This window comes from Scatophagus argus, chromosome 3 (assembly GCF_020382885.2).
Source record: "Scatophagus argus isolate fScaArg1 chromosome 3, fScaArg1.pri, whole genome shotgun sequence".
Lineage (NCBI taxonomy): Eukaryota > Metazoa > Chordata > Actinopteri > Scatophagidae > Scatophagus > Scatophagus argus.
Window position 1 is genome coordinate 2,700,268 of NC_058495.1, and position 22,966 is coordinate 2,723,233.

Sequence of the window (22,966 nt, forward strand, 5' to 3'; positions counted from 1 at the left end):
CGGTAGGAGAGGGTGAAGTCAAAGCGACTAAAAAAAATAGCCCACTTAGCCTCCCTCGCATTGAACCTCTTAGCGGTCTTTAAATATTCAAGATTTTTATGATCAGTCCATACCTGGAATGGCTGGGAAGCTCCCTCCAGCCAGTGTCTCCACTCCTCCAGGGCCACCTTGACAGCCAGCAGCTCGCGGTCTCCAATGTCATAATTTCGCTCTGATTTGGAGAGTTTTCTCATGTGAAAACCGCCACTAAAGTCTGAAATAATATTGAAATTAGGTGTTGTCTTGCAGTTTGCATGAGGCTGGGAGAAAAGTAGTTCCGGTGATTTCTTCACTTACTGTACAAGCATACGGAATGGCCACAGAGCTGACACATAGTATTTATCTGATTCCTGATCGGTTAAGCACTGACTGATCTGTGTGGATGAGAGAATATGGGCATGAATAGAATCCCGTAAAGACTAGTAATCTAATTTTTGTTACCCTGGAAACAAAGACAAACTGCAATGAGATTTGCAATCCGCCCAAATGTATTTATATGAAAACAATGTAAACAAAAGTATTTCAAATCACATTTGGATTTTATCTGGACAAGAGACATTTGAAATGACAAAGGTGGGCTATTATAAGAACCGTCACACCGTTCTCATCAAACACTGACATTCTGTCACATCCACCCCGCATCTCGTATGGACACAAGAGCTGCCCTTGAACATGTGTATGAGATGAGATTTCAGCTTACTCTGGTGTAAACCCATTAGACATTACAGAATGACAATGTTTGTGTATAGGGAAATGATGGATTTCAACTGAGGTTTTCATTTCAGCTCACCCACTTAATTCATTACTTACCCATTGTTATAATGTCGACAGAAACGCATTCATATGATTATAATACAGGTTTGTTGTGGTTGAATTAATAATCAGTGCAGGATAATCAGAATGTTATTTAATCATGCAATTAAAAGTCAGGAGACATGTTAAATACAGAGAAAATGTTTACTTTTCTCATACAACGCAAAAATGAGTAGTACAAGTACAAGCAAATCAGTCACATCATTCACAAGGCTTGTAATGACAGGGTATTGTTTATTTTGTTTTGGAAAGCAGTGAGTCAGCTGAAAAGAGCAATATACTCAGTGGTTTACTTTTAGGGCTGGTTGTAACCCAGCACCATGAGGTAAACACTGCAAGCTGACACTATGTGAAAGGAGTTTTTTGAAATATAGTTCAGTGTCTTATACATTCATGGACTGTTTCTTTGGTTCATGGCCAGTTGCAGCACTTGCAGGAATCCCAGTAGATCAGGCCGGGCTGACAGCGTTGCAGGTAGGTGTTTCCTCGGAAGCACTGGAAATAGGTGTTCCTATCAGCTGGATTTGTGTACAGGCCATCAGGACGGCCACGGCAGAATTCTGCCATGGGGTCCTTGGTGGTGGTGGGGGCTGGAGTGGTGGTGGGCTTTGGGGCGAATCCTGCAAAATCAGAGAAAAAGAAAGTTGAAAGCAGAGGCAACAACAACCTTTAACATCTAACATCTGGCGACAAACTGAAACTGAAACTCAGCTCTAATGTTAATATGATATCATCATCATATCTCCCAGCTTGAGAAGGGAGATATGATGATGAGTGGTAAATTCGCCACATTCAGGAAACTCTCTGATCTTTTTTTTAACGCTTATAAATATATCAATTAACAACTCTGTGAAATTCTGCAAACATATAAATACAAACAAAATAGCTGTCACGAACAAAGTTTACCTGCAGTTACTCTGCACTGCTGTGTGTGTGTGTGTGTGTGTGTGTGTGTGTTTTTCTGGACTGGCAGGACAAACCCCAGACTGGCCCACTGCTCCTGTGTGTTTCACTGCATGTTGCTTGTGGTATGTGCGTGTGTTTCAATCAGTGAAGGGTTAAATGCAGAGAAAGAATTACGGTGTATGTAAAAAATATACTGGCAAAATAAAGTCTTTGAAGTTGAAGTGTGTGTGTGTGTGTGTGCTTTGTGCTAATGTTACTTTCGCTGCTCAACACTGTTACACCACTCAGTCTTCGGCTCCGGACTTGTGGCCAAATATCCAACCTAAAACTAACTTCATCACGGCTAGGAAAGCACAGCGCATCTTTGTCGTCTTTAACTGTATGTACCTCATGTGTCTTTCACATGTAAGACAACTACAATATCATAATGAATGTAAATATGGCTATGCTGTCCTTACAACTGTCAGGCAAGCACGAGAGTATTGGGAAATTTTGACTGCTTTTCTGTCAGTCTTGTTCAGCTGGTTTGCTCAAAGTTTTAGAAATATATCTGTGAGTCATGCATAGTGAGTGCACTGACAGAGTGTGCGTGGGTAGGCAGATACATAGGTAGATATTTAGGTAGAAAGTCCAATTTAGTTCAAATGAAATGATTAATTAAAGGCGGCCACAAAAACAGGATTTTTCTCTTTTTCATTTGTCAGAGTAGTATAACAAAAAATACTTCTAAAATAACGTACCAAGCCTAGCTTTAATAAGAAAGTAAAAGGCATCACAGTGATTTTGTAAGTTAGCTGAACTACAGTATTTACCCATAGACATCCTGAGGTGGTTGATGAGAGGATAAGTTCCTGCTGAGCAGAAAGATCCACCAAAATCATCCATGTCCAGAGTCCACACATGAGCACCTCCCAGGTTGTTGGCAGTCATCCACTGGACCTACAGGACAACCAGATCAGTCACATAAATGATTAAATAACAGCTACAGATATATCAAATATACCTGGAATGAAGATATTAGAATTTCAAGTTGTTGTTTATATAGGAATTTCTCCTCCAAACACTTTATGGAAGCAGTTGGTCACAAACGTTTCATTTCTATTTCAGCATAATAACATTACTAGAGACTTTCTTGGTTACCTTGGAAGAATAGCTTCGCATGTCATCATAGCCCACCCAGGCAGTGCCATAGGTGGCATAAGGTACCTCTTGTTCAGATATCCATTCAACAGTAGCACTGGAGAGGAAGCTACAGATCTGGTAACACAGAAACATAATAAAGTTTGCCATATGTACTGATGTAAATACTACATAAATAAAAAATTGCTATATAGAAAGTCCACCCTCATTTTTCAATTCATAATTACACATTAGAAAAAGGGGAAGAATCTTTAATTTGCCCGAAGGAAACCTACACAAGCACAGTGATAAAATGCATTGTCCACGCATGAAGGACACACCCCAGCTAGAAATAGAACCCAGCTAATCACTGAGCCACTGTCCTGCAAACAGGTGATCACGTCACTTCGCCATCGTGAGAGATGCTCGCATTGTCACCAGAACAACAGTAGCTGCAGCAACCACAATACTTCTTGCATTCTGGATATAGAGCGGTTTGATTTGATTACAGACCAGTGAGGCTTAACCTGCCCAGTAATGAGTTTGAATTTACATTATTAATTTAACATCAAAGAACACAGATGCAGTAGTCACTACTGGGGAAATACTGCCTTTATATGAAAGTGTTGTACCTCATAGTAGGCCCAGAAGCCAGCTGTGCGAGTGTAGGGTCCAGCATCTGCGGGGCCATTAGCTGGTGCTCCCAGGAGAGAAGAACTGCTATTAAGGCGAAAGGTTCGTCCAAAGGTGGGGAAACCCAGCAGCAGCTTCTCAGCTGGTGCTCCAAGAGCCAGCCAGTAGGATATAGAAGAGTCCTAAAAAAAAGGACAAACAGACAAAAACTATAAAAGTATTGTAATAATAATAAAAGCCTCATTTAGATTGTTACAGAGACAGATAGAAATGGAACACATGATGTGCAGCATGATATGTGCTCTAAGCAGCGAGCTGTGAGATCACAAAAATAATTTTTCTTATATTAACACTGCCTCTCTGTAATGTGTGTGTGTGTGTATTTTTGTATATATACATATATATATATATGCATATATGCATGGTCACCAATTAGTCAATACAGTTTCTATGTACTGAACCTAATACATTGTTCTCAGCAGTGAATTAAAACCTCTTAAACTGTTCTGACTAATTTTGACTAACGTAAAAATGTGTGCTTATTTGATTTTTTTTTTTACATCTGTCTCTTTGTGTCTTTGTGTATCTTACGATGTTGTGATGAATGTATGCGCCAGTGTCCACAGAACTGCGGTACAGGGGGCTGTTGTGTCCAGTAAATCCCTCCCAGGATCCATGGTAGTCAAAGGTCATGACGTTGATAAAGTCAAGGTGGCTGTTGAATTCAAAATGTTTTCTTTTTAGATCAGCAGCATTTTCATCACTGGTGAAGGGCATACTATAGAGTACAAGCAAATTTCTATTTTTCCTAAAACTATGAGCAGTAAAAGTCAAATTGCAATAAAAGTCAAGTCTGCTATTGTCTTTAGTACTTCTTACCAAGAGTACATGAGCAATGTTGTGGCAACCCTAACTGTCATTCCCAGTAAATAGGACTGGAAATAATTTCAAATTACCAGTGCCAGTATGGCACCAATATGACCAACTAGTTTATTTTTCTGAACAAAAACATACAGTGGGTCCAGTGAAAAGAATCTTACGTTGCAATTTTGTTGACCTCGTAAGCTCTGTCGATGGTGGGACGGAGAGAAGCGACACTGGCTGACAGCAGCAGCTGGCTTCTGTTGCCTCTGGTTTCGTCCTCAAAGGCCTTGGACAGCTCCTGCAGCCAGAAGGAACAAAAACACCGCTGATACTGTCTGTCTCCTACTACATGAAGAAGACTTTTTTTTGACTTTGTTTGTTCAGTTATTTATTCTGAGTTACTGAAATATCACAACACCTATTGGATGGATTGCCATGAAACCTTTGTACAGACATTCGTATTTCACAGAGAATGAAGCCCGCTGACCCGATCCTCTTATTATTCCTCTAGCCACCATGAGGTTTTGGATCAGTGTCTCAGCAAGTACTGGAAGACTTTCCATTAATATTCCCTTCAGAGTCTTGTTAGTTTTTTCATTAGTTTGTCACACAGCAACAAAAACTGCAACTGAGAAGGGTTTTTTTTTTTTTGAATATGGTTCTGGACATGAAGATGAAGAGACCTTCTTAGCAGGATTGCCTACTTTTTTATATTAAGCCATCAAAATTTTTTTTAAAAATGCTATAATCACATAAAAATACCATACTAACAGCTTTTAAGCACTACACATATTGAATGGCAGAGCATACCCTGGCATACACCACTAATGTACAACAATTATTATTGAAAAATTAAGTTCATGCTAACCATGACCAGCAGAGAGAAATTCTCCTTGTCCTCCTCTGGGCTGCCGTTGTGACCGGGATATTCCCAGGCCAGGTTCAATCCGTCGAAGTTATGGGAACGCAAGAAGCTGATGGCTGATCTAATGAAGGATGTTCGACTCTCAGGGCTGGCAACCACGGCAATGAATCTGGTGGAATATATATATGGAAAAAAAACAATCAAAAAAAAAAGAAGCATTCATTCTGGTGATGCAGTGCCAAAAGAAAGTTTTACAGACTCCTTAGCTGAATGCATGGTTGAAGATGTGTGTGAAAGACCATGAGAACTGGAACTTACGGGCTAACTCCATTGACTGTGCCTCCAACAGACAGCAGCGTCTTCAGTGCAGGATTGCTAATAGCAGAGAGAGAGGGGGGAGGGGGGAATACCATTTTTACCATTTACATAATTGTCACATCATTAAACAACAAAAAGTTCCCAGTCAATTGTACGTTGATGACATAACTCTGTACTTCAACACTCAACCAATTCAAGTTTTAAATATACTGTTGGCTGATTTATTACATATCTATAGTGATAGGACCTACGTCTGACTGAAGCTTCAAGACCTAAACATACATAGATAAGATTTCTCTGTTGTAGACGTTTCTCCCTGAGAAAAATTAAACAAACCTGGAACTGTTTTTGATTAGCTTCACATAATAATATTTCACTATATCATATTCATCTGTCAATAATAGCTTCTTTTACACTATACACATTACATACTGGTTATTCATGAAACTTTATTATGTATTATGTACCTACAGTGTTTAACAAAAGTACCCAAAAGTCATACTAAAGTACAAGTAAAGATATCATGCTAAAATATCGAATATTTAAGAATAGTTCTTGAGCCTAAAAGTAAATTTTAAAAATTAATTTTCTGGTGATAAATGTACTAGAGTATCAACAGTATAATAAAAAGTATAATATCCTATGCATTTATTTACATTTGTGTATACACAGTCTACTAGGGGCCGGTCTGTGTTTATTGTATTTATTAATTTTTATATACTATCTAAATGTATTTGCCTTTAATACATATCTGATCAAAGTACTCTCACACTATTTTTTCTTGACTTGCCATTTAGAAGATTGTCGCTCATTAAGAATGCTGCTGTCTGTGTCACAACTCACAGTGAAAGAAATGACTGATTATTGCAGTCTTAATGTGTATAGAATACAAGGTTTTAAATGACCTTGCTCCAGGGTTCATATTTGACATCTTTGTTAGCTATGAGCCTGCTATACCTCTCATTCTGTGCTGGGGATAAATAATGATCTCACTCTTGAAAACAAACGGCTTTTGTTCTCGCAGGAATGAAACAGTCGCACTGGAAAGTGTTTCTGTATTATATTTATTCTTGAGCTGAGAGAGTTCTTTTAACAGAATATGCAAATAAAGAGCATTTATTGAAAGAGAAATGTAAAAAGTGCTAGTGTGGAAATTGTTTAGAGACAATTGAGATTGAGATTGAGATATATTAGAATGAAAAAATATTCAAACTGAATATACTACCAACTGTAAGTGGTCAGATTTGTGGAATATAAACAGGAACAATTTGACAGACAATATGAACAAATTTTGACACAATTTGTTGTTTTCACACCTGTAAAGTGTCTTGAGATAACTGTGTTATGAACACAGTTCATGTGTTATTTGGCACTTTAAATAAAACTGAACTGAAATTGAATTGAATTGAAATTGACAGTGCAGGTTGCAAAATCAAACACATTTTATGTTGCTGGCCCCATCTCTCATGTGCTTCAGCTCATAAAGTGATAACACATGTTTGTCCATATGCATTACTTCATCTGAGCTGTTACTGGCCCCTTTATTCATAATAAAACATAATTGATATGGTAATGGTTCCTATGTAAGTACTCCTCAATATACCCTCGATTTTCAGTGGTCCTCCACATAAACTATGTACTCTCTGTGTGAGAAAAAGAAGTTGTATAACGTCTTGTCAATGCCAAGAAGAATGAAATGTCTATCACATTATGTGACTATTTCTAAAGAGTAATTTTGGCTTGAAAATTGCAAAGGATTAAAACATATTAAATGTTGAATGGTGGAACTAAGCAGTGTGTGTGTGTACTGTTCGCAATGAATAAGTCACATCAGCTGAATGTTGGTGTCCATGTTGACTAGCTGTGTTTATTGTGTTAACTTACACATTCCTGAAGCTGTTGAGTTTGTTGTACTGCTCCTCATCGTTCCACTCGACAGGGCTGATCTGGTTGAAGCTGTTGATGGTGGCAAGACTGTAGATGACATGTGTGCACAGGAAGGGATCGATGTTGTCTGAGGTGAACTTGGCACTGCCAGGCCTGTACTGGGCCCAGTTGGTCATATGACACACCAGTTTACTGGCTGCAGCTGGGGGAAGACAGTAGGATGGCAGCAATGAGACTTTAACTATTATCATATTAGTGTGAAGAAGAATCAGTGGATGTTGTACCACAAAGCAAATGCTTACCGATGTGTAGAATGAGCAGAATGCCCAGAGCTACAAAACCAGAGAAAACAGGAAGAGAAAAAGTGAGTCATTGGCCTTATATTCATAGGATGTACAGAGTAAACACAAACATATATACCTGACCTCAACCCCATCGAACACCTTTGGGATGAACTGGAACGGACATTGTGATTGTGTGGCTGTAGGCTAGTAGCACTCACTCCAATCATCATGAAGTGCTTTGAGAGAGTGGTGCTGACACACATTCAGAGCAGCATTCCGGACACACTAGACCCCCTACAGTAGCCCAACAGGTCCACCTCAGATGCTATCGCTGCAGCCCTGCACATCTCCCTCTCACACCTGGAGAATAAAGACTCCTACATCAGGATGCTCTGCATTCAACACGGTCATCCCCCACAAGCTCACCCACAAACTGTTCTCCCTCGGACTACACCCCATCCTTTGTGACTAGCTCCTGGACTTTCTGACTGGCAAGCCTCGGTCTGTCAGAATAGGGAACAGGACTTCAGCCAGCATCATCACAAACATCAGCACACCACAGGAGTGTGTCCTCAGTCCCGTCCTCTACAGTCTGTTCGCCCACGACTGTGTGGCCTCTCACAAGGACAACATCATCCTGAAGTGTGCAGACGACACAGCCGTGAGGGGATGCATCACTGGTGGAGACGACAGCGGCTGTACTTCCTGAGGAGGCTGAGGAAGTTTGGCATGTCGCCAAACATCCTCAGCAACTTCTACAGCCGCGTTGTTGAGTCCATCCTGACCAGTTGCATCACCGTGTGGTACGGCAACTCTGCAGTCATGGACGGCAAACGAAGAGCTAATCCCTCTCTTGGAGCTTTTAAAATATCTACATAATTGTTCAAAAGTTTAAAATCATTGTAGATCACGTTGTTTTTCTACTCTCCTTCAATAATAGATCATTTAACATGGATAAAAACTATATAATTCAGATGTAAAATGTAAATTTGCACTGGAGATATTTTTAGTCCCAAAATGATAATCAAAAGTTCTAACTGGTCGATGTTCCCACAGTTTTGCAGACAACACTGCTCCATCCAATTTCGCCCCCAACTAGCTTTCAGTTTTGTTTTTTGGTCCAGAAAAGCGAGATCATTACTGAACTGCAGCGATACAAGTTAGCTCTGAATCTGTTGAGAACCTGCTTTTCTTGGGCACTCTGCAGTCCAGTGACAGGTGAGATTGCACGAGTGGAAGCTTTTGTTTTTCAGTCCATGAAAAGTCCTTGTTCATCTGATATTTTGTGTTTCTATTTTGAGGTTAAAAGAACACCTTTGCTAAAGCAACATACTTGTAAATTCCTGTTTGTTATTGACATTATTGTACACACTGAAACAGGAGCCTGTCGTTGATGCTGAACATACAGTTGCTTTTACCAGTGACTGGTTCTTATAATCTTATTTAACTGACTCTTTGTGTCCTTTCAGTTGTCCCTTTGCTTGAACCACTGGAGAGCATTTTGTTCTCCCCTCGTACAAAATAACATCTATGTGTAAAGAGGACTTTCTACAACCTAAAAGCATGAAAAACCATTCAAAAAATATAGACTAGTCCTCTGAACAGTCTTGGTATAGAATATGTATGTGATTGTATAGAAGTGGTATATGCAATGTAAAAGATTGATTGAGCAAAGGGGTGAGGTATTTACCTGCGAGGACTCGTGCCATTGTGCAACCAAAAAGATTTCTCCTGTAGTGGTCAACCTTGATTGATGACAAAACATTCACTTGAGATCACAATACATCAGTTGAATCATCAAAGATTTCATAAAGCTGCTGCCGAGACATCATGTTCACTGATGCTAGCTTTGCTGTTCACTTTTACTTTATAGTACTTTATACTTTATAGTTTTAGATTTTTCTCTGTGATGTTCTATCGTCTAACATTTAATATGGAAAGATTCAATAAAATTATCATCAAGTTATAGGGTCTACTAATTGCAATACAGTGTAACCACTGATCCTCTGTTTTCACATAAAGTAACCTGCAGCTAATGCTAGTTGTAGAAATCCACACATGGTGACGATCATTACCTGTCTTCAAGAGGAACAGAAGCAGAGTGCCGAGCTCAGTGAAGTCGGATCATATTTATATTTTACTCATTAATAACTAATAGCTGGTGACAAAGTACAGCTGATAAAGGGCTCAGGATAGTAGGAGTTTGGCTGACGTGGCTAATAAAACTCCTACAGAAAAGAGTGGGCAAAGACCCCAGCCAAGAATTTAAAAGGAAGTAGTTAAATTTCTACATTACAGTAACAGCAGTAATAAATGTAATTTGCAGACAGGGATTAATGATTAACACCAATAAACTACAATGGGGTAAACATTTTTTGTCGTGAATCTGCTTTTCATTCTGATAATCAGATGAGCTGATTGTGAATCTTTGGGCATCCAGTACAGAAACAGGCCCAGGACCATTTGAGCCTAGTTGAGTTCAAAGCCGGAAAGCAAGGCAAACTGCTAGACAAGCTCTTTCCAATGTGAAAAAACACATTGTGTTTGTTCAGTTTGTGTGTGTTTTTGACAGCAGGATCATGGAAAAGCTACTGGGCCGATTTTCATAAAACTTGGAGAACTATTTCCCACTTCTGTTAGCACTACATTTGGGCAGCATTACTTTATGCAGTTCTGTTATGAGCAAAAAGTAAAAAGAAAAAAAGCATAATATGGAGCTGCAGACAATACTGTGTCTACTTTGCTTTTAGTTCAGATTTATATTATATATATATATTTAACATCAGTATCAAGATGACAATTTTAGTATGTGAAGTCCTTTTCAACCAATATTAAAATAAGCTCAGTACAGTTTATCACAGATGTTTGACAGTAGCAGTGATTGATTCTAAACTTTGTCTGTGTTAATATTGTGATCTTTCAAAATGTAACTGTGATATATGTGGACATCTAATTAATAGACATGATTGTGACTGTAGTAAATGCACACATTATTGAAATACAATCCCATGGTGTTTATTTGAAATCATATTTACAAGCAGCCCCCCCACCCCCCCACATTTCTATTCAATCACAATTTTGAAAAGGCCCAAAGGCAACATTATACAGTGCATCCAGCCAAGCCATATGAAACACTGACTCACTGTTACCACCTTAAGTGAGTGATGAAAACAGTCAGTCCATCAGCCAGAACATTCAGTGACTGGGCACCCAGAGACAACTGGTGGAATGACTTTATGGCTCTTCAAAATAAAGGCATTGAGAAAACACTTTGTACAGAGCAAATAGACAAAATCACAATCATCAATGCTTCTGAACGTATTTCCAGCTTCTGGACTAGTGCAGAGATGAAGCAGCTGTGTGAGGTTCAACATTTCTGAGTGAAAGACAATGACTGTGATTTAAAGTCAGGTTTGGACCAATAATTCAGCATTGAAGCTGGCAACAAAGCCAAAATCAGTATTCAGATCGTTAAGGAATATAAAAAGCAAAGCCAGAAAAGTGAAATGACTGTAAGCTCAGAGGTAGACCACACAAACCAAGATAACAAGATGCTAAATCTGTCAACTTCAAATATCTTGTATATTGATCCAACCAAAATTTAAATCCCAGTTTTTAACTAATCAAAGGTCAAGTGAGCAACAACAACACCCTACAACTAACAGCCTACAAAGTGAATTTCGGGGTGTAGGCTACATGTTTTGACATTTGTGACATTTTGCTTTCTATTGTTCATAGAAAATGATATTTTTTTCCTAAACATATTGGTTGTGCTACACCCAAGCTACCACAAGTTAAATGATAAAGTAATGACAACATTTTATTTCATTGTTAAGTATGAAGTATGTAATGAAAACGTTATTGTACAATCAAGTGGTTTACCACTCAGCCACTTGTGTAAGACGTAATACTGAGTATTTAACACAAAAATGTTTTGGTTGTGCAGACCATTTGAATATTTAAATACAAAAAACAAAGTATAAACAATAAAAGAAGAAAAGTTCATTTGGATCTAATGGGTAACCTCAACTGAACTCACAGGCCTGTTCACTAATATTGTTTCTTTGCAGACCCACACTGTGATTTTGGCATTTTTTGAAAAACATCTGTTTTGCTTTAGCGCGCCTTTAGTTTGATTTGAAAAAAAAAAAAAAAACACTTCCCAGCAAAGCAGAATTCAAACCTCTATCTAAAGGATCAAACCTGCTTTGGCTTTGGACTAATCTAGGAAGCAGGTGAACTGAAAAACATGGCTGCCACCTGGCCACCTGTCGGTACTGTGCATGGGTGAGCAGTAAGCCGATACTGGTTTAATGAGGCTAATGGCCACAGAGCAGGAAGTCACACTGACAGCATTTGAAAAAGGCCCATAGAGAATATGCAGTGCAGGTTGCAGCATCAGACAAGTGACAGGTGTTAGCCCAGAGACCAATAGAGGCACGGTGTGGGACAAACAATACAAATTACTGCCCAACTTATACAGAATGTGTGAGGCCACTACTGGTATTTAATAGTTTAAATAAATAATTTTGACAAGAGAGTTTTAAACTCACTCCTGTGACCAGAATGAAATCTTGCCTTATACATTTCTGTAAAAGAGGAATATGTCAAATTTATACGCTTCATCATATCACCATTTCTACAATATGTGTCATATGACAGGAAGAGGAAGGGATGGGGTGGCGTGATATCTAGGCCAGACAGACATTTTGGCAGCCATCTTTATGTCAATAAAACCAGGTTTCTTAAGACAAAACAAATCTTTTCTGAACTCTGACAAAGTGGTTTTCATGAATAAACCAAAGCCAACCATAACACAGCATTGTCACAACAAAAACTGAAAGACACATAATGTTTCATCATATTCCATGCGATACATACTGTAGAAATGATGATATGGAAGGTATACAACAAGTGTAGTGTGAAAAGTACAAGCTTAATATATCCATGGTTTGCAGAAAGGTACAATGCCAACATTTATTCTGGTGATAGTGTTGATTAAACCCAAAACAAAGAGTTAAAGAATTGTGAATTGCAAAAGAACTGTGCCAATCTGCCAATTAACGCTGTATCAGCTATAAGCTGGCATCACCTGATACACTGGCCGAGTCAATTTACCGTCTAGCTCTAACTGTCGATTGTAACTTCAATTGAGGATGATTTGATAATATTTGCCCCCCTGTTTTACATTTATTAACCCCACTGAAGGCTGTGTTTTACTCCTGCCACTTCACAAGCAGAGCGCTGATGTCAACTTTTTCTATTTCCACAACAGCCACATAAAACAACTAAAAGAAAACTGACAAAAAACATTACTTAAGCTCAACCCACCAGCTTTTTCCAGAGCTTTCACCCACATGCCTCAGTTTTCCTCAGTGCACGTTTGCTCAGTTGTCATGTAACACATTTCGAGGTCACATGATGACAACCGATCTAGCAGTATTAGATACAAACAGATACAGTGTTGTTTTTTTTTCTCTCTGATTGCCAATTAATTATTGGGCTTCAAATAAATGTACTAAGTTACATTCCATCAGTGGTTATTCTAAGATTTTTTATTAGAATCAGTATTGCCCAAGAAAAAAACATATCAGTCAAACTCTAATCTTCACTACAACTCCATTAAATTTAAAACAACTGTTTCCAGGATCAAGAATAAACTTTCACACTGTACTCTGTCATGATTTGAGATAGACTGAGGTAATCGCAACTAAACATGACAGCCCGGGATACTGAATTTAAAGTAGACTTTTTCTGACTCTGGGATCACAGTCTATACCAAAGCATCAGTTACGCCTTAGCCTTTTGAGTATGAAAGAGCAAATAGTTCTAAGCAAATCAACCAAAAGATTAAGGCAACAAAAGACACAAACTCATGTCTGTTTATGACAGGACCTGACCTTGACAGAGTAGCTCTGGCGTAATGAAGGCAGTTCCTTCCAGCTAATGGAACAAGCCAGACATGTTAGGTAAGAGCTGATAGGTGCTGACAGGATTACAATGAGGACGATATATGACACAGTTCACTGTACTCTGATAACTTTGGAGTTCAGCTCTTTCATCTCTAGCAGTGATTCATCTGTGCTGCCACAGGACTTTCATATCAACCTAGCATAAAGCACCTGCAATAAACCCAACAGACACATAAACGCAAGTTGTTTTTTTACATTGTTGCAAGAACTACTCAGACAATGCAGGCACAACCAATATATAAAAACAATTTTACTTGTAAAAAATGTAAACATTCAATTGGACCAGTGACATATTTCTGTAGTTTGCTATAATTACAGCAGAGACAAAAAACACAAACAAGCATACAAACATCAGCAGGAGCTAAAATCGAACACTAAAAAGTTCTTCGGCGCCTCATTGAGTGACTCTTAGTGTGTGTTCACACTGTTAGCAACATGTCATAACACATTCAGTCGGGTAGATGTTCAAAATGTGTTTGCAGACAAAAGAAACATGAATGCTGTGTTCTATTCCCAGCTGCTTAACGTAAAAGAGAAGTTGGAGATCAAACTTTGCACTTGTTTTGGGTTTGAAACTATGCAATGTAGTCTCAGAATACAAGTACAGAAATCAATTAAGTGAATAGCTTATTCTTAATTTTAATGCTTAATCTTAATCTTCCGAGACAAGTAATTTTTCTCCAGGATAATGTGATCATTTTTGTCATTTCAAAGGGCTTTGCTATAAAATTACAAACTTCTCAGGATGTTTGGGACCACTGACCACACAATTATGAGAGCAAACAAATGAACAATGAACAATACATACGGAGCTGTTCTTAATCTTCTAGATCTGATCTTTATTACTCTCACACCACTCACAACTAGTCAAAGTACAGGGATTTATCAGTCATGTTGCTCTCAGTGTGAACAGGCAGACATTCACCACACGTATGTACACACTGCTGATCCTATGAGTAATTTACACCTGAAGTCTGCAGGTCTCACCAGCTACAGTTTGAAAGACGCAAGTATGCAACGCGTCAGCCACAGATGTGATAGTCCCCATAAGGCATGGTTTTACTTACACCAGTACACGAATACACAACCGGACAGGGCTGCCCTCCTCACCAGCACCTTGGGGTTATTTATAAAAAAAAGAAAAGAAACAAAGAAAACTGAAACCCCTTCCTCTTCCCCCAAACTTCCAATCCCTGCAGTGCTACAACATTCCCACCCTAACCCAAAACAAAGGCTGAGACACAGCAGAGCTTTAGTTTCAAGCCGTTTAAAGTAAAAAGTCCACGGACTGGCTGAGATCACAGGCCTGGAAACGACACAAGAGCGAACAGAAGCGAGACAGGGAGGAAGTGAAGAGGGTGACTGCTCAGTGTAGAGGAGGAATCGTTCTGCACCATCATACCAGTCCCTGTAAGAGAGAGAATGAGGGACAGGATGTAACAGCTTGAGTTTACAAGGTGGAGAGTTGCTAAATATAACAAACAGTCTGCATCTCAAGGCAGTGTACTCTCACATTCAGATTTGTACCAGTTCATATATTACTAGGGCTGTGGGACTACATCTCAAAATGTGTTTGATACATATCGAAATGTATCTGTAGCACCAAGGTTCAAAACTTCAAAACAAGCAGCAAAAGGTATCGTTAAATGTCCTGTCAGATGGTTCTAGATTTAAATAAACTGCTTCATTCAAGTTCCTGCACAACTGCTACATCTGAAAACAGAAAATGAAGTTCTTTAGGAAAATTTGGTAATAACATTTGATAACCCCCCGTCATTTTTTCTAACATCAAATAACTAATTAAAATCAAACTTAACAGAAAAATGAACACTTGAACATACACCAAATGAATAAACCTGTACTTCCACTTTTTAGTTTGATCTAGTCCCCTCCATTCGCAGTTAACATGGAGGGGGAGGGGTTTTTGACCTCACGGGGGCTCATGTCCTCCATCTTTATAGAGTCATTGTGTCCTGCAGTAAATAAATTGTACATCATGTTTGATGGTATTTCCTGTTGCTATTGTTGAAAAATCTTAAAGGGACAGTTCAAAACTAACTAAACTACCTAAACATATATAAAGATGGATGACATGAGACATGCCATGGTTCAGACAGAGGGCAAACAGCAGCAACAGTGTCAGCATCAGCAAGAGCAGAATCACATGTTGACTGACATGGAGAAATGCACCTCTGTTGGGATCTGCCAGGCTACTGCTTGCATGAGAATTGACGTATAGCTGCATGTCACAGCACTTCCTGTGCGTCCCCGGTGTGATTCCTGACGTACAGTGTGACCATGACACATCCACAAGGTAAATCGGTGAATGGTTTCTTCATTACAGGGCCAGCTTTAAGATCTCACCTTCTGAGCCTAGAGCTGGATTGTTAAAAGCAGAGTAGTGTCTGAAATATCTTCCACACTTCCTTCCACATGAATAGAGGGCATCCTAGCCTAAGAGGAATGCTGTGCTGTAGGGGTGTTTGAGTGTGGGTTTGTGGGTGTAAATATGTTAATTCAGTGTTTCTGTAATTCCCCAAACATCAGTTCATTAAAGCTCTACCAGTCGCTGGAAACCCTTTTACCTATCAGCGACTCGGCTCTCTTGGCTTACCACTTTAAAACATTCATGCAGAGCTTTGATGTGTGTAATTTTTTGCTCACCTGTGTCCCGGGACACTATAATCTCGTGTGCTGGCCCGTCCCCGCCCTCTCCCCAGGACCGAATCTCCAATACAACGTAACCATTGTCTTTTGGCAATGGCAGACTCACTGACGTCTTTGTCTTGTCCAGAACCTTCAGTGCTGTCTGGCCCTCATGTTTGTACAGAACCTGATGCACAGAACACACCACATCACTGAGCATGACCTCAACATTACAACGTCAGCAATCATCAGATCAAAAAGTCCTACTCAAAATACTCAGAAATACTGCAGCTGTTACTGTTATCTTTTGGTTACAGCCTTTGTATTGCCTCTCATATCTCAAATGATTACAAGAATCATGATCATCAGACATCTGATCAGGTAAGCTTGACAGCTAAATATGTGTGAACATTCTTAGTAACACAAACCCAAATCCAAAAACATTTAAACCCTGTGTAATTAAAAGCAGAATGCAATTTGCACAAACTCACTGTGTTCACCAAAAACAGCTCCTAATCATGGAGCTAATAACTAAATATTCAAGGAGTACAGTTATGAAAAGTTTGCCTGGTACTGACTTATTTATGATTTATTGTTCCAACATTTAACTTGGTGAAACTGTAACACATGAATATTTAAGACCTCAAGTCATATTTCAAGGAAGACAACTCTGACGGCTGTCTCCGACTGCTTCACTTTTGTCACTGCAGTCTGACCTGAGTTCAAGTGAACAAGTCAACACTCATGTAAAATACAACCCGAGATAACTTTTTTGAAGAATCAGATGGAAAAACACACACACACACACACACACACACTGTACAGACAAAAGTATTGGGCCACCTGACCATTATACCAACAGGGACTTGGTATTGGATTCTAAAGACACAGACAGCAGTTATAACAGCCTCCACTCTTCTGGGAAGGCTTTCAACAATCTTAAAGTGTTTCTGTGGGAATTTGTGCCCATTCACGCAGGAGAGCATTCGTGAGGTCAGAGACTGATGTTGGACTAAAAGGCCAGGCTCACAGTCTCTGTTCCAGTTCATCCCAAAGGTGTTTGATGGGGTTGAGGTCAGGGGGTCTGTATGGGCCAGTTAAGTTCATCCACACCAAACTCATCCAACCATGTCTTTATGGACTTTGCTTTGTGTACTGTGACACAGTCATGCTGGAATAGAAAAGGGCCTTCAACAAACTGTTGTCACAAAGTTGGAAGCATAGCATTGTCCAAAATGTCTTGGTATGCTGAAGCATTAAGATTTCACTTCACTGAAAGTATGAGGCTGAGCCCGACCCCTGAAAAACAGCCCTGTCCCAGTATTTTTGTCTATACAGTGTATGAACTCTTTTAGTCAGACAGGACTCACTTTGTAGCCCAGAACAGTTGACTCATTGTGCATGGCCTTCACATGGTCCCATCTCACCATTACCCATGAGCCATCAGTCTTCCATGATACGTTTCCCGGACGACGATTAGGAGCTGTGACAGAAACATACATGTTTTTTTAAAAAAATGAAAATTCATGGAAGAGAAAAAAAACAGACTTTGGGTGTCCGAGACTAAACAAAAACCGCATCATAAGAAAACACTTAGTTGAAGTGGTATTTCACAGATTTGACACAGGATCACAGGAAGATTTCTATTCAACACTGTCTTTCAACTTTATGGAAGTGCTGCACTAAATAGAACTGCAGTGTGTAAATTGTATAAATAAGAAGAAAACGTAAATGTAAATGAAAAGAAAAAATAATACAGAGGTTACAACACATTACAAAAATGCTTATAGCACTTTCAAACAAAAAATAAAAACATTTTACATTTCAGACAAAACTTAAACTTTAAATGCTCTTACATGCATACAATGTAACACATTCATGTATGTCATTATAAAGTATTGTGTATATGTTTACTTTAACTAAACATGTTAACCTCCATACAAGGTTTGAGCAAGCAGTTATAAATGTATATATGAAGTGCTAGGAAAGGTATAGCATTTGTTTTACCATGAAGCAAAGCATTTTAGGTAAAAAAATAATTCATAAAGACACACGTATACAATAATTTAGCATAGAGAGACACACATGGGGGGTATTTTGACAGGACTTTGTGTGCATTTTGACTGCAGGCAAAGGAGTGACTGCTGCACTGAAACAGATATTGTGTGTAATCCTCCCCCCAGTTGAATAAGTTTACAGTCTCAGGCCCAGGAAGTGCTGAGTACCTATTCTTCTTCCTGAGCACTGAGAAGAGCTGCCAGGAGGAGGGGTGGAGAAGGAGACTACATGGCGCATTTAACCTAGCTGTACTGCTCAGGATCTTAAAGAGAGACAGGACATGCCTGAGGAGACTGTCTGGGTGTGTTAGTGCATCTGTGTCTGTGGATATGGAAAGTAAACAATGACAACAAAACTACAAAACAAAACTGGAGTTTAGGGGAAGAATGAAATCAATTTGCAGTGACTGAACACAGGCCATATACCTCTTTATCAGACCTACAATGATTCACTGATAAATTGATTGCAGCAGTAATTCAGTGGTATTTTTGCAGGCGAGAAAGCAACGGTGTTGACCCATCTTGCCACTGGCTAATGAATACTAAAATTAAAACTAACTGATGCTAAAATGCTAACATTGCTAACTAACCTACTGAATAATATAAACACAGAACTAACTATAAAATTAACACCAAGGGGCAGGGGGTGGTTGGGGACGTGGGCTGCCTCCAAAACCTCACCTGCCTCCATCTCAGCCACTCACAGTGTAATAGCCAGACTTCAACCTGTAGAGGGCAGTCACTATGCATGTTTCTAACACAAAATGGAAAATTAAAACTTTCTACTAAAATGTCAAGATTTGAACCTGAATCAATCAGTAAAAACTTATTCAGATTGATTTTTAACAGAAAAATGTGGTTTAGGGATTTAGTTAGCCTTTAAGGGAATGGGACAGACAGATGGATAATCCAAAAACATAATGAAAAAAAGACTGTCAATAAAAACAATCAATAATCAAAGTTAAAATTGAATTTATATAAAAGAATTCACATTTCCTATATATATATATATATATATATATTGCATTAATATTGTTGACAAGAATAAGTGTAGCTACAGTAATTGTGTAATGTGATATCCACAGTTATAAAATCATGTAGCTGTTCCTTGTTGAACTGATCTGACAGCCAGCCATATATGTAAATGTGTATTCACGTGTGAGTGTCGAAAGCCATACGTGGTTTCCTGGTGGTGACGGTGGCGCGTGGCGAGGGTGGCCCAGTGCCAGCACTGTTGTACGCCAGAACAGCAACATTGTATCGAGTGCTGGGTCGAAGTCCAGACACTCTGGCTGTTGTTTCCAGTCCTGCCGTCCGCACTCTGTCTGCTGCTGCTTCCCTTTCATGCTGCCGCCAGTAGCGGATCTGAGTACAGACATCATGTTATTTACAAACCTAACCTGGGACACTGCATACGAAGCTTGTTTCATACAAAGTTTTAAGATCTAAGACCCTTTGGATTGATACATTATTCAGAGCAGCAGAAATACAAACATTATTATTTTTCTGTATAGAATCCTTATACCACTGGGCCTAATGCTTGACTGTCTCAACTTTACCAACAAGCAGTGATCGTGCTGAGCATGCTGATATCATGACTTACATGACTCACTCATGTACTTTTTTAGCACCTTTGTATTCTGACATTTTATGACAGTCAGTTACAATCAGCTGTGTTGGACTAACATCCAGATACAACCAGATATGTAGCTCCTGACCTCATATCCTCTAAGGACGCCATTGGCGCTGAGCTGCTGGACGGGCTCCCATGAAACCTGGATCTCAAAGGCGGTCAGTGCTGTGGCATTAATGCTCGATGGTCCAACTGTGGGCTCTGTGAGAAGTCAGTGAGAAGTCAGGAGGGCTAAATATGCTATATACTTCATGATATATATTCACTGTGTCTTGGTATTTCACAACAGCTGTGTTCACTGTGGTCATCTCAAAAACTCAAAGTTGAGGTTGTCCTCTAGTGGTGACAGCAAAGATTGCAGCTGAAGATCTGTTGTCGTTCTGTTTAATAAAACACCTTTATCCCAAAATGAAAACTGTTATGTAGTAATGTAATTTGTGAGTAAAAGTTTCCTAAATAGAAAACATTTGGGCAGTTCACCCAAAGAGATGAACACTTCTCTTAAAGGAGTTTGTATTTATTTATTTATTCATTTCAAAGGTCAGTTTGTTTCACCGTGACTCACCTTCCTCTGCAGAGTGGACCACAGCTATCTGGCTGAAAGGACCTTCTCCTTTGCGGTTATAAGCTTTAATCTTCACCTCAAAGGGAGTGTACGGCATCAGGCTATCATTGTAGTAAACATATCGGGATGACTCCACATGAGGAATACGCACTATTGTCCACGATGATGTGTCTTTCTTCCTGAATGCCAGGATGTAGCCAAATCCATCACCATTCTGGTATTCTCTGGCCATGGGCTGCAGGGTTCGGCAGAAAATGCAAATGTAAAAAGACAAATGGGCCAAAAACAAATGAGGGAAAAAAACATTCACAATGTACATAAAGGTATTGTTTAGACTTAAAAATGTGAACACAGGGACTCCTAGTGGAAGTATATAAAGGCAGTGGTAGACAGCAATAACTAATATGATATACAATATGTGTAGATTAATCAAGTGACCTCAGTTTAGGCTTTAGATACTACATAATTACTAAATCACTAGTGCCACACAGTGAATTGGCAATAAATTATATCTTTGTAATATTATAGGAGGGACCTCCACAGCACAAAAGCTGTGAAGAAAAATCCATATCCTGTGAAGATAGAACAAAAACTGCAGTCAAACAAAGAGTAGATTAAGGAAATTAGATTTGGTAATACTCTACACATTGTTAGAAAGTAGTGCTTACTAACAGCTTTGTATTATGTTGAAGCACTGCATGTTATACAAGTGCTGTATGTATACAATATGCTAAATACACATGGGGTACACGAACACACAAAGCACTCCAAGCCATCCACTCACCGTCCAGGTAACAATGAGTTCACTGCGGTCTCCTCCTCCCCCTCCAAGTCCACTGGGGGCCACTGTGGGAGCTGAGGGCCAAAAACATAATCACAAGATGATATACATGATTTAATACACATAAGTGCATCAATGGAAAGTAGTACAGGTGGAAACATCTCTGGTTGGACATTATGCTTTAGGATATTATTCCAAAGATGAGTTCACTTACCCATAAACCAAATCATTAGTCTTGTGCTTGTGACTGAGGCTGTGCAGAATGTGGAAGGACAAATGTTTCTATCCTAACATCTGTTTGTTCAGTATATTTGGCAGACAGTGGATTTGTCAAGTGATGCCATTTGAGTCAGTTTCAGTTGGGCCTGTATACTACTCTGGCACAGGCTACATAATCCACTACTGCCTGAATCAGCTTTTGACATTTCTGGTTCTACTGCACTGATTTTGGTCCTTTTCATCTTAACTCTGTGGCTAACTGTATTTCTATCAAATGTTGAAGCAAAGAATTTGTGAAGAAAAAATATGAAGTGGTTTTCCGGTGAATAAACTAGGGATGTGTAAAGCACAGTCTTGTCAGAAGATGGCAGAATATGAAGGAAGAGGGATGCAAATCTAATAGGAATATTTGAGAACAGCAGCTTCTTCCTCTCTCTAAGTAGCAACAGCTGATCCGTCATGTTGCATCTTTAGAACTTATTCAGTTTCTGTCTTTCTTTGAGAACAAAAAACTGACTCAACAGAGCATATAAACTGTGTAGCAAAACTGAGGAACTATTGCTACACTTGTCATTGGTTTCAGGGAGTGTGTGCAGCCTACTGGATACAACCTGAGGCCCCTCACCTGCTTGCTGTGTGCGGACTGTGTGTGACGGCATGCTTGGTTCCCCACTGCCTAGTATGTTGCTGGCGATGACCTGGAATTCATAATCCATCCAGGGCGTGAGACCAATCACACGGGCCGACTCCGCATTCCCCTCAATGTTAACCGGGTCTGGTAAACAGAGAGGGGACGTGTGTTTATTTACATGAATAAAATAACAAATCACCCAGCTGAAAATTATGTGATGAAATTTTTATTTATTCTGAATTAGTCCTCACATATGAAAAGGCGTAACCAGTGAAAATTTAATTTGCTACTGTAAAAATGATTTACATTGTAATTCTACTAATAACATGAATGTTTCCCTTACAAACACACACACACACACAGACCTGTCCTCATCTTCTTCCACTCTGAGGAAAGCGGTGATCGGCCCATGATGACATATTTGCCAATGGGACTGTGGTTATCGTAGCCACGACTCCACCTGAGCTCCACTGACGTCTCAGCAACATTCTTCACCAGTAAACCACCAGGAGGTCCTGGGGGACCTGGACACAACACAAAAATGTTACTGTTTGACTATAAAATAATGTGTACAGTACAGTGTTTAAACTGATTGGTACTCCATGATTTAGATGTCCAGATGATGACACAGTTAATTCCTAATTATTTGTCTGCTCACATTTTCACTCACACAGTATGCTTTTTATCTATGTGAAATGTCTGCTTTACTCTTCTACTGTAAAAGAGTGACACAT

General features: G+C 39.3%; 2 protein-coding genes across 2 annotated transcripts in view; both read right to left on the minus strand.

The window, feature by feature from the left end:
* Positions 1 to 982: 982 nt before the first annotated feature.
* LOC124054864 (acidic mammalian chitinase-like) lies at positions 983 to 9,863 on the minus strand. The gene is made up of 12 exons (XM_046381301.1): positions 9,804 to 9,863; positions 9,419 to 9,473; positions 7,747 to 7,776; positions 7,442 to 7,646; positions 5,558 to 5,614; positions 5,243 to 5,408; positions 4,551 to 4,672; positions 4,102 to 4,225; positions 3,510 to 3,692; positions 2,899 to 3,015; positions 2,571 to 2,697; positions 983 to 1,472 (listed from the first exon to the last, which is right to left on the minus strand). Exons 2-12 carry the CDS (start codon positions 9,435 to 9,437, stop codon positions 1,264 to 1,266), a joined length of 1,359 nt encoding a protein of 452 aa, XP_046237257.1. The 5' UTR covers positions 9,438 to 9,473; positions 9,804 to 9,863; the 3' UTR covers positions 983 to 1,263.
* A 2,013-nt stretch (positions 9,864 to 11,876) lies between these two features.
* The window catches only part of cntn2 (contactin 2), a 52,710-nt gene continuing 41,620 nt past the window's right edge, over positions 11,877 to 22,966 (minus strand). The window contains exons 15-23 of the mRNA XM_046381309.1: positions 22,598 to 22,756; positions 22,227 to 22,376; positions 21,386 to 21,456; positions 20,602 to 20,836; positions 20,122 to 20,237; positions 19,582 to 19,768; positions 17,717 to 17,829; positions 16,365 to 16,533; positions 11,877 to 15,108 (exon numbers count right to left, since the gene is read on the minus strand). Of these exons, the coding sequence (XP_046237265.1) occupies positions 14,999 to 15,108; positions 16,365 to 16,533; positions 17,717 to 17,829; positions 19,582 to 19,768; positions 20,122 to 20,237; positions 20,602 to 20,836; positions 21,386 to 21,456; positions 22,227 to 22,376; positions 22,598 to 22,756 (1,310 nt within the window). The 3' untranslated portion in view covers positions 11,877 to 14,998. The remainder of the gene's footprint in view (positions 15,109 to 16,364; positions 16,534 to 17,716; positions 17,830 to 19,581; positions 19,769 to 20,121; positions 20,238 to 20,601; positions 20,837 to 21,385; positions 21,457 to 22,226; positions 22,377 to 22,597; positions 22,757 to 22,966) is intronic.